This window comes from Patiria miniata, unplaced genomic scaffold, assembly GCF_015706575.1.
Source record: "Patiria miniata isolate m_02_andy unplaced genomic scaffold, ASM1570657v1 HiC_scaffold_18, whole genome shotgun sequence".
Classification (NCBI taxonomy): domain Eukaryota; kingdom Metazoa; phylum Echinodermata; class Asteroidea; order Valvatida; family Asterinidae; genus Patiria; species Patiria miniata.
The window spans coordinates 12644503-12656843 of record NW_024037056.1 but is presented as its reverse complement, the minus strand read 5'-3'; the positions used below and the strand labels follow the sequence as shown (position 1 = coordinate 12656843).

The window sequence follows — 12341 nt, the reverse complement described above, 5'->3', positions numbered from 1 at the left end:
AAATCTCATGTATTGCTTTTGTTTTAGTGAGGTCGCATTTCAGATTTCGTTTCGCATTTTTATGCCCTATATATAATTATGGCATGGATATTTTGAGCCGCGTTTAGAATGCCGTCGTATTTTATATTTCGCGTCAAATGTTTTTGTTTGCAGTCGCATTTCTAAATTTCGCGCCGCATTTTTAGGCGCATACCGTTATAATTTGGTTGTTTCTAATATATAACTCTTTGTGAATCGAAGAGTGAAATCATCACTTTTTAATACCATTTTCACTTCGTGAATTCATAAAATTTCTCGCCTGTGCTACGTTTAATAAAATTTCACTTCGAATACAGAAAAGTTTGGAATGCTAGTTTTCTATGTAAACAAGACGTGACATCATAATGTCTTAGGTTGTTTCGTGCATAAGATCAAGAGGGGGCAAAACGACCCAAAATAAAAGCTTTGTTTAATAGGATTAATTCGAGAGGCAAGAAATATGTTTTTCCCGTTAAAATAAAATATACATATAATTATTTGGAGATTCGATATGCAAATCAAAAAATAAAATATGCTGAGAAGCATGGGAGGCCAACTCATAATTATTTCACTAGTGATGACCAATTTAAAGGGGTCATGCGATGAGGAACACATTTTGTACAACTTTCTACTCCCCTTAAATGTGTGAATATTGTTTGACATCCCTTTTAGTTCATTTTATTTAAAAGTGCACGTCTTTAAACATTTTTAAAATGTCCATGCTTTTTCCGGACAACTGAGGGCGCTGTTGCTGTGATGCCTTTTCAAGGAGACACTTTCAGTTTAGGTGTTTTTTGTCCAAATTGTTAACCCAAAATTTGCTCATTGAAAACATTTGTGAGAAAGGGTTGCTCGTTGGCTTACTGCCATGTACTTACACAACAACGAATCACCAAAGAATAGAAACTGTATAACAGCAAAATATTCAAAATTTCAGTAACTTTTTCTGCTGAAATAGCTGTAACATGGAGGTTTCTGCCCGAACACGTCACAGTTTTGCTCATGAATATGGAAATTTGCATTAGCATAAAAACCACAAAAACCACGTTCAGTTAAGGTAGGTGTATTTTCTTTTCAAATTTAGAATTATTTTGCGGCCCATCAATAATTAAGGTGTATTTTTATGTGCGTTTAATAGGTGCCGAAAAACCAAGCCAAACAAAAGCCTTGTTTCGCACCACAAACGATTTGAAATATCAAGAAAATAGTTTGAATTTTTTTTTTGCAATCTTATTTTTTTATTTCCACATATAAAATCTTCTACTTCGCTTGATTCTTTTATATTAACTTCTGCGCATTTGGTTGACATTTGAAATTCAGAGGCAACAGCTTTGCCCACGATTTGCAGAATAAACCAATCGGTTGGATACTTTTCGTAACTTTTATCGGGGGTAAAGTCCGGTAAACATGGTACCAAAACGAAAAATTCGGTATTTTAAGTGTTTTTTAAAACAAATTTTTCATTTTTTTTTTTTATAAAACATGCATTTTTAAAGTTGGCATGATAAAAGTGCTTTTTCGAAATTTCGATGTTCTTTTCAATACGAAATTTGAAGGAATATATAATGTCCTGTAACAAATAAAGTTGTTTGTTTTTGCAGGCCTTTATACAGTTATAAAAAGTGCTTATAAATGGCGCGCTCCAGTTCAGAAATTGCGCACACTTTTCAGAACGAATTAGGAGCGTCCCGCTTTTAATTCAAAAGTTGAAATAAATTTATTTATTACTTGTCATGGGCCGATTTTTTTGGTGCGATGTCTCATTGGAAAGCTTATAACTAATGTAATGCTGAAAATTATCAATTCTTACTATTTAAAAAAAACTTTAGACTTACGTTAATTGTCACGTGACCATTTCCAATGCATGTTGAGAATCCCATATGGCCAAGCGGCGTGATAAGCCAATTGTAATGTTATCTTTTCGGCACAATATTTTTGTTTTGGGGTAAGTTTTGACATTTCTATCACACAGGCCTACGTCACGAACAAGGCTAAATATTTATTTATAACATCACCTTGAATACTTCATTCATACAAAAGTTTGATTGAAAAAATACAAATTTTGGACAGAAAAACTGGATAGCGTCCTTTTTTCTTTTCTTTTTTTAGAATGCTAGAGGTTAATTAATCATTTGGATGGATTTATTTTAAAACGGGGAAAAAATAAAAGGGGGCCCTCTTGTGGTTACCGCCGCACAACCCAATGACGTCATCTTGTAGATTAACGTTCAACCAACTGCAACCCAAATGCCAACCGAACCCGAAGACCCAAAATATCCTGGTCCATAAGTAATGATACATACGAAATGGTGAAAAAAAAATGTCACTTGATAAATGTCGAATTTGGGACTGAGCGACAGTAAAAAATATTGGGAGGCTCACACGTTGCACTATGCATAAACATAACGCTAGGATCATCCTAGCTAACGTTGCACTTAAACAAACGGCGTCTGGTGGCTTATTTTTCCTTAGGAGTAAAACACATACACACAACGCTCAACATAATTATACACAGTTTTAATATACACCTTTATTTCAATAGGCCTAATACATAATATGAAACAGTAAATCCCATAAAACATACTGGAGTTGCAGCTCCATATGCTCCATGATGCTTCGAACCAGCTTTCTGATCACAACTAAACGCATTCACACGTCTCTGCATGAGTGAACCACGGCGCTATCTCGCCAAGAATACAACACTGAGCTACGCACGCAACGAAAAAAATTCAAAACGTACACCGTAACACGTGTATGTCGTCACGCTTGAGTACATGCACAAACATGCCAAACTCACCGCACTCGTTTTTCTTGCCATTAGTAGACACAAATTCCTCCCCAGTTTCCCCTTATCACAAGTTATTAGGAGACATGAGTTGTTCAACAACTCATTACTGTATAAACCTAAACAGAAAGACAACGTTTGTAATGATTTATTTGCTTTCGAAGCAACACACCCCAAAATGCAAACTTACCGCGCCATCTTTTCTGCAGGATATGAATAAAGTGTATGTCGCCCTCTTGTGCCATCAAGACGTTTGCACTGGTGCCCATCCGTTTCTGTCAACTTTTGTTCCAGTGCCGGGTACCAGCTCCTTTTACACGACCTTTGCAATGCATTATTTATCAGGCACATTTCGCCAAACTTAATTCGTCTTTCGTACCAGTCCAGTGTAAAAAAAATAAAAAATAAAATAATCTATTTATAGTTCTAAAAATAACTGTAACTGATATTATTAAGATTTTTTTAATTGGTTGCCAAGCAAGGCACCATGGAAAACCCACAAAACGGGTTTCTGTAATTTAATTAATTCACGACCCCCAATTAAGAGTTACTGTTGAATACGAGGATAAGGTCCAGGCCACATCTCCGAGAAACATTTTCAAGAAATTTGAAAGGCCTTATAGGCCCCCTCCGATCATACGATCATACCTCTCAAAATACAATGCATTAATAAAAAAAAATCCAGAAACACATTACAAGACCAAACACAGAGAAACACAATTAAATAAAACCCAAACTTTTTTTAAAGTTTATAATCAGCATTTTATTGGCCAACCGATCACCACCAACCAAAATCCCCAATTAAAATCGTTACACATACCTACTGGGAGTATTGGGCCTATGGTAATGATTACATGCAAGAAGAAAAGGGAAAGGATTTAAACATCATCTGGGAACGAGTTCTTTAGTGATTTTTGAAGACAACGTTCAGACAGGGGGCGCCTTAACACCATTCGTTCAGATGGTAAAGGCTTATTGACTCCAGTAATGAAGTTCTACGTATAGAAAAACTGAATGGGCCGTTGGAATATAACTAGTAATGATATAGTGCTTAACTCATTCAATTTGGTGTACCAGAGGATGGTTCATTGCTTGAATCTTCTTAAGTTTTTTGCAAAGATGTGATAAAACTTGATTACAAAGGCGGAGTCATATGTGGAATTAAAACAGGGGCTAAAATGTTAAAACATCCCGACAATTCCATCCCCACATTTTTGTTGCAGTAAATATTGCTCAGCGAACCGATGTGCTTAGCATAAATCAACTGAGAAGTAGTCTCATTCCACGCAAGTAACTAGCTTCAACTCACTGCTAAGCAATATTTACCGTCCAGTAAATCAAGCACAAATCCATGAAAATTGGCCCCTTTTGGTCACTATATATATATGTCACTTGGTGACTATCATCCGCCATCAACAATCATATTATTCAATTTTCTAGATTTCAGTTTGATTTCAGTTATTAAAAGAAGAATTCCCAAGCAAATTACAGTTCTTAATCTCTGTTGTTGTTTTTCCAGAGGAATATCGAAACTTGTTTACATTTTCTTGGGTATGCCGGCATTGATGTCATCTTCGATGCCGCATTCGTCAACCCCACGCTTGATCTTGAAGTAGCCTAAGTGCGAATAAAATACATAAATGTTGTCAATTCGAGAACACAGTCAAAGCATTTACCAATTCAGTGGGCGGACACACACGCCGCTAGCTTCAGTATGAAAACGTTCATGGTTCCAAATACAGACGCTGCATGATTAAAGACTGCATGCTTATTAAAGGCAAAAAAATCTAAGCCGTTAGCCATTTTATCCACACACAAAAAATAGTCACTTAATAATTATAGGACCTACCATTGGCACCCCAGGTTGGGTTCCACGAGTTGGCAACCAGCCAATAGTCCACACCGCCCTCAACGCCCCATCCCAGAATCTTGACTGCGTGTCCTCCCAGAAATCCTCCACTGTTGTGCTGGTATACACCTGTTGGTCAAAATGTGTATACTTTGTTGGATCATAAACCGCTTGACACCGGAGGGCGCTGTGACTACAAGAAGTCAGCTTGCAGGTATTCCAAATGCGCATGTGCAGAACAAGACTCGACGATTTATTTTACTTCGGGATAAACGTGGCAGAAAAAATTTGCAGTCGAGGGACGTGGTAAACGAATCTGTATTCTGCACATTTTCGTGCAATCAAAAGACGATGGTGACTTTCGTTCGCACAAAATTTAGAGCACAGGATAACACTGTGCTGTTCAAACCTTTTAGATTTGGTACTTACTTTAGAACAAGAGCATTTCTTGAATTTTGCTGGTACCCGCTATGATTTTGCACGCTTAAGGCGAAACATTTATCCCGGAAGGAAAATTGCCAAATGTTGATGCGCGCACGCGCAACAGAAATACCAAACTGGCTCATAACAATATAATGCACAAAACTGGTGTTTGTAGAACACAAGAATATACCAACATTTTCGTCATTCAAACCCTGCCTGAAATTACACAAACTGGGACACACTGAGAAGTTGCAAAAAGTACACAGAGGTGGAAAAAGAGGATAAGCGAAGACTGGCCCACTACATGTATTCGCTGCATGGTCGACACATTTCAGGATTCTATATTATACTACAGTCCTCCAATTTTTTTTTTGCATCACCACTAAAACACAGCCAACATCAGAACCCGCTTCCAAAACTAAATAGCACGATAAACCACCGAGTCCTAACCGATGCAAAGGTAACATGGGCTCGCAGATAGTCGACTTCTTCCCATAATGCGTTACAAAAAGGGCCTTACATAGCCTCTTGGTGGTGCATGTCTTGTGAATTTTTAAAAACAAATTGGGGTGGTGTGACGTCATTTTCTGGGTATACAAACCAGTCGAAATAGCGTTTACTAGGCATACCTATATAACCTAACTTAAATCTTAATTGTAATAAATAAATGTAATGTTTGAATCAGAGAAACGACGTACGTCAATTTTGGATTAACGCCCGTTCAAATTTAACCCCAAAATGGCGTCCGTTACGGCAGCGCCCTCATTCGTTCAAAAATATGGCTAAACATACCTGATCGGTAGGTGGGGAAGTCGGCGTAAACAGTGAAATCTGCCTCCACGGGCCCATTCGTCATGATCTCTTTCTGTATCTGCATGACATTTGAGGAAATAGTGTACACACTCCCTCCTGTATAGAACAAAACAAATATAAAGCATGAATTCGAGCAATGCAGTTTGTCGACTTCCGACTACACTCAACCAAAAAAGAAAGTCCCCCCTAATGCTTTTTGTCTCACTCAAAATCTACTGGGCACATCTTGCTCAAATAACGACTGATCAGTACAGAAATTCCTTAGCGATCCAGCCATGCTCTTTATTTGGCCCAAAACAGTGATAATGACTTGTGTACAAAATAATTTTGCAATTTATGACGAATGGTACCGAAAAAGTTGCACTTTTGTATACGTGCAAGGTGAGTGTGAACCACAATTTGCACGTATATAAATGTGCAACTGTTTTCGGTATCATTTGTCATAATTGCACAATTTCGTACACATTATCACTGTTTTGGGCCAAATAAAGAGTATGGCTGGATTGCTAAGGAATTTCTGTACTTATTAGTCGTTATTTGAGCGAGAGGTGCTCAGTAGTGTTTGAGTTAGACAAAAAAGTATTGGAAGGGGGACTTTCTTTTTTTGGTTGAGTGTAGTTGGCTGCCTCTTGCAAGGACAGGGCTATCCTATCCGGCCCCGGAACAAGTTGGTATTATTTACCATAGTGTCGGTCCTTGTCGAAGGCGACGCTGTAGCCAGGTATGCAGGTCTTCATGCATTTCGGTGTAGGGACTTCGGCACCGCACGGCTTAAGGTGACCGGGTTCGTGGTGGTCACAGCTGGGGATGGTGTAGGGCTGGCACCCGCTCTTGCTTTTGTACAGACCGCCGGTGACTAGGCCGTTGGTCTTCCAGAAACTCCAGGCTTCGTTGGGATATCCCCCACCACATCTTGGCGCAAACAAAGGTAGAAACAGATTAAGGTCATTTTGCTAAAACAGCGCTTCGTAGCAAAGTCTCAAAGCGCTTCACAATTTAGTAATACCATTGTTTATTAGGCTAGGGGACAAGTTTTCTGTAGAAGCTCAGAATCAGTGCGATCTGGTCTCTACTCTCTGCCCAATTGATACTCCCAGAGGGGCAATTGCAGTAAAGTGTCCTGCCCAAGAACACCGTGCGCCATATCAGGGTTTGAGCCTACGAACCGTAGTCGGACATCATAACCACCGTACAGGTTTCCCAATGTAATGTATTCAATTCCTTAAATTTGACACTTGGGTCTATAACGTATTTTGCAACCAACACCCTTCAAGCCGTTATGTTTACTTTTAGCCGTGGAGGCTCCCTTACCTACGATTCGGTAGAAATAGTGAGAAACATTTGGTCTGGTAACCAGACTACACTCACCCGTCACCACATTCCATACAGCAGTCATTCAGTTCCTCAGCCGAGATGTTCACCTGGACCATGTTGTGAATACACTCACGATCCGACATGGACTCGACTGCACCAAAAGCCTAAAACGACAAAACGTTAAATATTTAATAAGGAAGGGGATAGTTTACTGTATGATCACAACATTTTCCTTTCCTTTTTTTTGGACACCGTGCCAATTCGGGCGATTCACAATGCAGTGCGCCACCAAGAGTTTGCCATGGAGAGTCCACTTTTCAGGTTTACGGTCGACAAAACAATTGGTCCATTTGAATGAGTGTCAGAAGACAACTTAAGCTAATATGTCATAGATTGGGGCATAGCGTTCTGCTGCCTTACAAAAAACACCATATTGATAAGAAGAAAGGAAAAGGGCAAACAGATCCTCGAATCATACGCTTACGAAACTACTGACCGGAAAAAAACTAACAATTTCAAATGTCCCGCGCTGCGAATTTGTCGACCATCTCCCACAATGCACTGGGAAAAACTAACTCTCTGTGGCCAACTTTTGGTGGCGCACTGCATTGTGAATCGCCCAAATTGCATTTGATAGTAATCTACGCAAAAAAACCTTATCACCCATACGGTCACCAATTTCAACGACAATGTCGTCGTCATCGTTATTGCCACTAGGCTATTGGGCTTGTCATTGTCATCAGGAGGTGCATCTGTCGAGACAAAGCCCTCGCAATTCCTCTCATTTATTTCTGTGTGGCGTTTCTTCAGTCTGAACTTTGGTTTAATAAGAAATCGGCTACCGTACTCATGACCAGAGGAGTGACGCGCGTCATGAATCACCCTAATTTGAATATACACGCGTCATTTTCTTGACAGCCCGGCCAATCAAAACGAAGGGAAATTTTAAAGAGGCTTATCAACCAGTAGCCTTTTGACAAGGCTTTCGTGCTTTTTGTAATTCGACAAAGTCATCAGGCCTTTTGACTTTCGATTAATTGGCTCGGTCGCTATTGAGTTTTTTTCATCATAAGGTATCGTGGCAGACAATTTGCCATCATAGGAAGTCTGTGCAGCGCGCTGAAAAGCAGCATTTGGCGTCACCCTGGGAGCAACGAACTATGGGTGCACACCTGTAAATAGGCCTAAACCCATCCGCCGAGCTCACGAATAAAAGTTATACCCTCAAAATATTCTATTAGAGAGTTCTGAGAGCCATAAAACTGGGGAATTGAGGAGATATGGCAATGAACCTGTGGCCCGGATTTTGGGCTTCCAAGTCTGAGCATTTTGGATGCAATTAGGCCCGAAAGAATTTCTCGAAGATCAATGGTCAACCGACCAAAACATTAAAGGAAAATGAAAGATGACAATGTTAATCATCATTTTTTCGTGCAGCTTAAATGCCTGTGAGAGTTCCAAGTATTTTTAAAAGAGTTTTGAAGTGTGGGCATTAAGCACTGGTGTCTGGGAATTTTAATACAGGGGTGTGCATCCCTATGGCCTTGTCAACTGAAGCAACCGTGATGGACTGTCACGTGACCCAAGCACGTGTCCTTACCCAGCAAGAGCCGCAGGCTGCTTGGTCTCTGATCAGCGGAATGGTGGTGCACTGCGGCCATTTCATGCGCGCATCGAAAGTCATCGGGATGTCGCTGACGTCCTCGTGGAAGTACAACGGCAGCTTCTTGTCCACTGGCAGCGGGTACTTGACTCCGAGTCGGGCAATGACGGACTCCAGGGTCTCGCCCACGAAATTGGGTCCGGCCTGGGTGGAGGAAAAAGACACTGCGGTAATGCAACTTCGTTCCCAAAGCCTGCCTTAAGTTCAATTCCAATCGCAATATGGTCGTTCGTTATAGTGATTGTGCATTATAACATTAATGTAATAGGCGGGAGGAAAACGGATGTTCTTTACAGCCAAATGTTCGTTATAGCGGTGTTCGTTATAGCGGCGTTAGTAGTAGACTCCGAGATACTAAACTATAGCTTCCCGTATCTGAATGTGTGTTAAGCATTTCGAGCTCAAGAAGATGTGGCATTTGATGTAACGTGGGAATGTTCCTCTTATTCGTTCTTAATCTTAAGGCCCGAGCTTCAAATATGACTCGCCACTTCACTATTTACTATACATGTAGTTGCGAGTCTAGTTGCGTCTCTATATCGACCGAGATTTTCAAATACAGATTCATTCTTTCAAAGAAAACTTGAAGTTGGGAAATGGATTTTAGAAGGCCGGTTGTGTCCCTTCTCCGTGTGCCCTTGACCCCCGAAAAATACAAAGTTGCCCACCAATATCCAAGATAAAGAACTAACGACAACCTGTTCTTACACAGTAATACTGATATGACCTGGCCCCTAATTATCTTCCCACACAAGAAAAAGTAAAAAATTGTCACCGAAACGAACCAATATGAAAACAAAATTGGTCAAAGTCTTGACTCGAGACTGATAGCGCACTACCAGCAACTTGCTTTATAGTGATATTGAGCATGTATAATGTGATTTAGGTTAAGATAAGAAAAACAAATTTAAATCCCTGGCTGGAATTAAGCTGGTACCATTTGTCGATGGGGGCGCTGTTCGAAACCGACGATTATGCACACTATGTACACTAATAGACAATATATGGTGCTTTTCGGGGCGATACAGGCGTGAAATTAAAAAAAAAAAGGCACACGTACGGAACGGCCAATGGCACAAAAGAGGGCACAACTTTTTTTTTTTAAAAGGGCACTTGTTCAGAAAAAAAGGGCACTTGTTCAGAAAAAAGGGGACTCTTTACAAAATATGGGGGGGGGGGTAACGCTGGTGAAAAAAAGGCATTTGAATGGAAAAGGGCAGTCTTTACAAAATATTGGGGGATACCCCCTTACCCCTCTACCCCCCCCCCCCCCCCCCCCCCCCCCCCGCTGGCTACGCCTTTGTCATGCTACAATTTTCTTCCAAGTGATACCATTACAGGCGGAATAATTTTACAGGGAAGGCCTATTTGAAAACCAGTCCTATCTTCACTTTGAACAAGATTTCTGTCATTAAATCGGTAGGTATACTTTCCAAGTGATTACAAATTATCCTGCGTGGCTTTAAGTAAACAGCTAGGATGACATTGAAAAAAGTGATTGTTAAAACATCGTTTTATGCCTAGTTAGGCCAAAAAAGTCTCTAGTTTCTGGTATGCGCGCGCGTCGCCGTAGCCATGCGCTTCGGCAAAATGAAAAAGTTTTTTTTTCAAAGATGATGTCTCAAAACCGTCAAACTCACTGGTTTGACTGGAATCCTGCTGCTGCACAATTTTAACGTGTCTCTGGACTCCCATATATTTGCACTAGTAGGGCACCATTTGCAGTCATCAGCCGACATTTGAAGCAAAAAAGTCAGAAAAAAAGCCGCGTCGCCGCACCACTTTTTGGGCAAGCTCCATACCAGAAACCGGAGACTTTTTTGGGGCCTTAGAGTAACCCCAATAATAGTTCGAACTTTGCCATTGCCATTTTTTGTTTTCAGTTTGGTATCCCCCCCAAAAAAATTCCACACGGAAAGGTTGAAGGACAGTTTTCCTTTAATACACGTCCTACCACAAAACACTCAAGCCCATTCTAGTTCTGTTCAATGACCCGGAACATACCGCCCACACATGAGCCGCTGAAGTTGTTTTGATGCCGAGGGTTTTATGCCGAACAGGATATCATTGTGAATATTGGTGCTTAGTTTGCAACACATTTCCTCTTTCCTTATTTATCAAATAACAAACACGTGTTTATAAATACTGATACCAAGTCACGGTTGTGCACTATTAAATATATTGGACTATACAGCTTGGTACTGCTTTTTACATTTTAGTTCAATTTCGTATTTTTCCTACATGGTCTTAAACATGTTGAATACGACAAGAAATTGTGACTTGTCAATGCAAGGAATTTTAGAAAAATTAAAAAATCCGATATGTAACAGTCGTTGACTAGACCTACCTTCCATGTTGTGTCCATGGAGTTAATGTGCTGGATCATATTGGCAGAATACTCCAGGAAGTCAGTTTTGGCCGTAGCCACCGCCAGAACGCTGGCAAGAAACACCGCAAAACGCATCTTGATTGCTGAAAGTGAAGAACAACGAATAATTTGTTTACAATCCCAAATGTAAGTGTTTTCAAACTATTTTTAAATGATCCAAAAATGACTTTGGTCATGAAGCACGAGGAGTATTAAACGCACCCCGACATCATGAACAATCAGCTAACTAAAATTTGACCAAACGTTTACTTGTTTTGTCAGTTCACCTACCCGTGCTCATGCCTGTTACTGGTATATGTTTTGAATAACATTTTATGTATAAATCTGTCTTTTTTGTAAATATTTGTAAAGTATATACTTGTACGTATTTGTAAGTATTACTGTTCTACAGTCTGTTTCACCAATGTACATTTTTTCCTTGTGATTTTTACTTTACTTAACTTTATTTAATAATTTGTAATGTACGCAGGGCCCCAATGGAAACCAGGTTTAAACTGTTTGGGCATACTCTTGGTAAAGAAATGTAATACATAAATAAATAAATTTAATAAACTATCGATTTTACGGGAAAATGACAAAACCATGATGCATTCAGTTGAGTTCCAAACCTCTTCGGCACTAGGTCTATACACCCCCAATACCCGGAAGAAGTACTGTTAAAACTTGAAAAGTTACATGAATGGAATGCCATGCTATTAAAGTAGACGTGTGCGCGCAAGATCAAATAACTGTGACATTTTGACATGTAGGAATCAATGTTTTGGATAGATGTCAGGAAGAATACACCCAAAAGTCCCAGACCCCCACCCCTTACTACATACTAACTAAACAGTCTCAACAAACATTTCAATGCAAAAATGTACATGATTTACCTTGTTTGAGCTTCCGTTTACTGTCGAAACCAGTACCACCGATCGCCAAGTCCGATGTGCGTCAGACACCGCACACACCCCCTAGCTTTATATACCGACCCACACTGATAACAATACCCAGTCACCTGATTCTGAACTCGTGATGTGCTGGAGTCCAATAGGTCTTGTGATGGAGACATAAAATAGATCCAGGGGCGACACTACAAATACCCTTT

At 40.0% G+C, this 12341-nt stretch overlaps 1 protein-coding gene across 2 annotated transcripts; it reads right to left on the bottom strand.

Annotated features, from left to right (window-relative positions):
• Positions 1 to 3540: 3540 nt before the first annotated feature.
• Positions 3541 to 12233, bottom strand: LOC119724658 (cathepsin B-like). Of its 2 annotated transcripts, XM_038195809.1 has the most exons (8): positions 12127 to 12233; positions 11213 to 11337; positions 8803 to 9009; positions 7257 to 7366; positions 6571 to 6800; positions 5868 to 5984; positions 4653 to 4781; positions 4341 to 4420 (listed from the first exon to the last, which is right to left on the bottom strand). In XM_038195809.1, the coding sequence occupies exons 2-8, from the start codon at positions 11327 to 11329 to the stop codon at positions 4341 to 4343; spliced, it is 990 nt and encodes a 329-aa protein (XP_038051737.1). In that variant the 5' UTR covers positions 11330 to 11337; positions 12127 to 12233. The 2 variants fall into 2 exon arrangements, with proteins under 2 accessions (XP_038051738.1, XP_038051737.1); XM_038195810.1 differs by lacking the exon at positions 12127 to 12233 and having other exon boundaries at positions 3541 to 4420; positions 11213 to 11329.
• Positions 12234 to 12341: the final 108 nt, after the last annotated feature.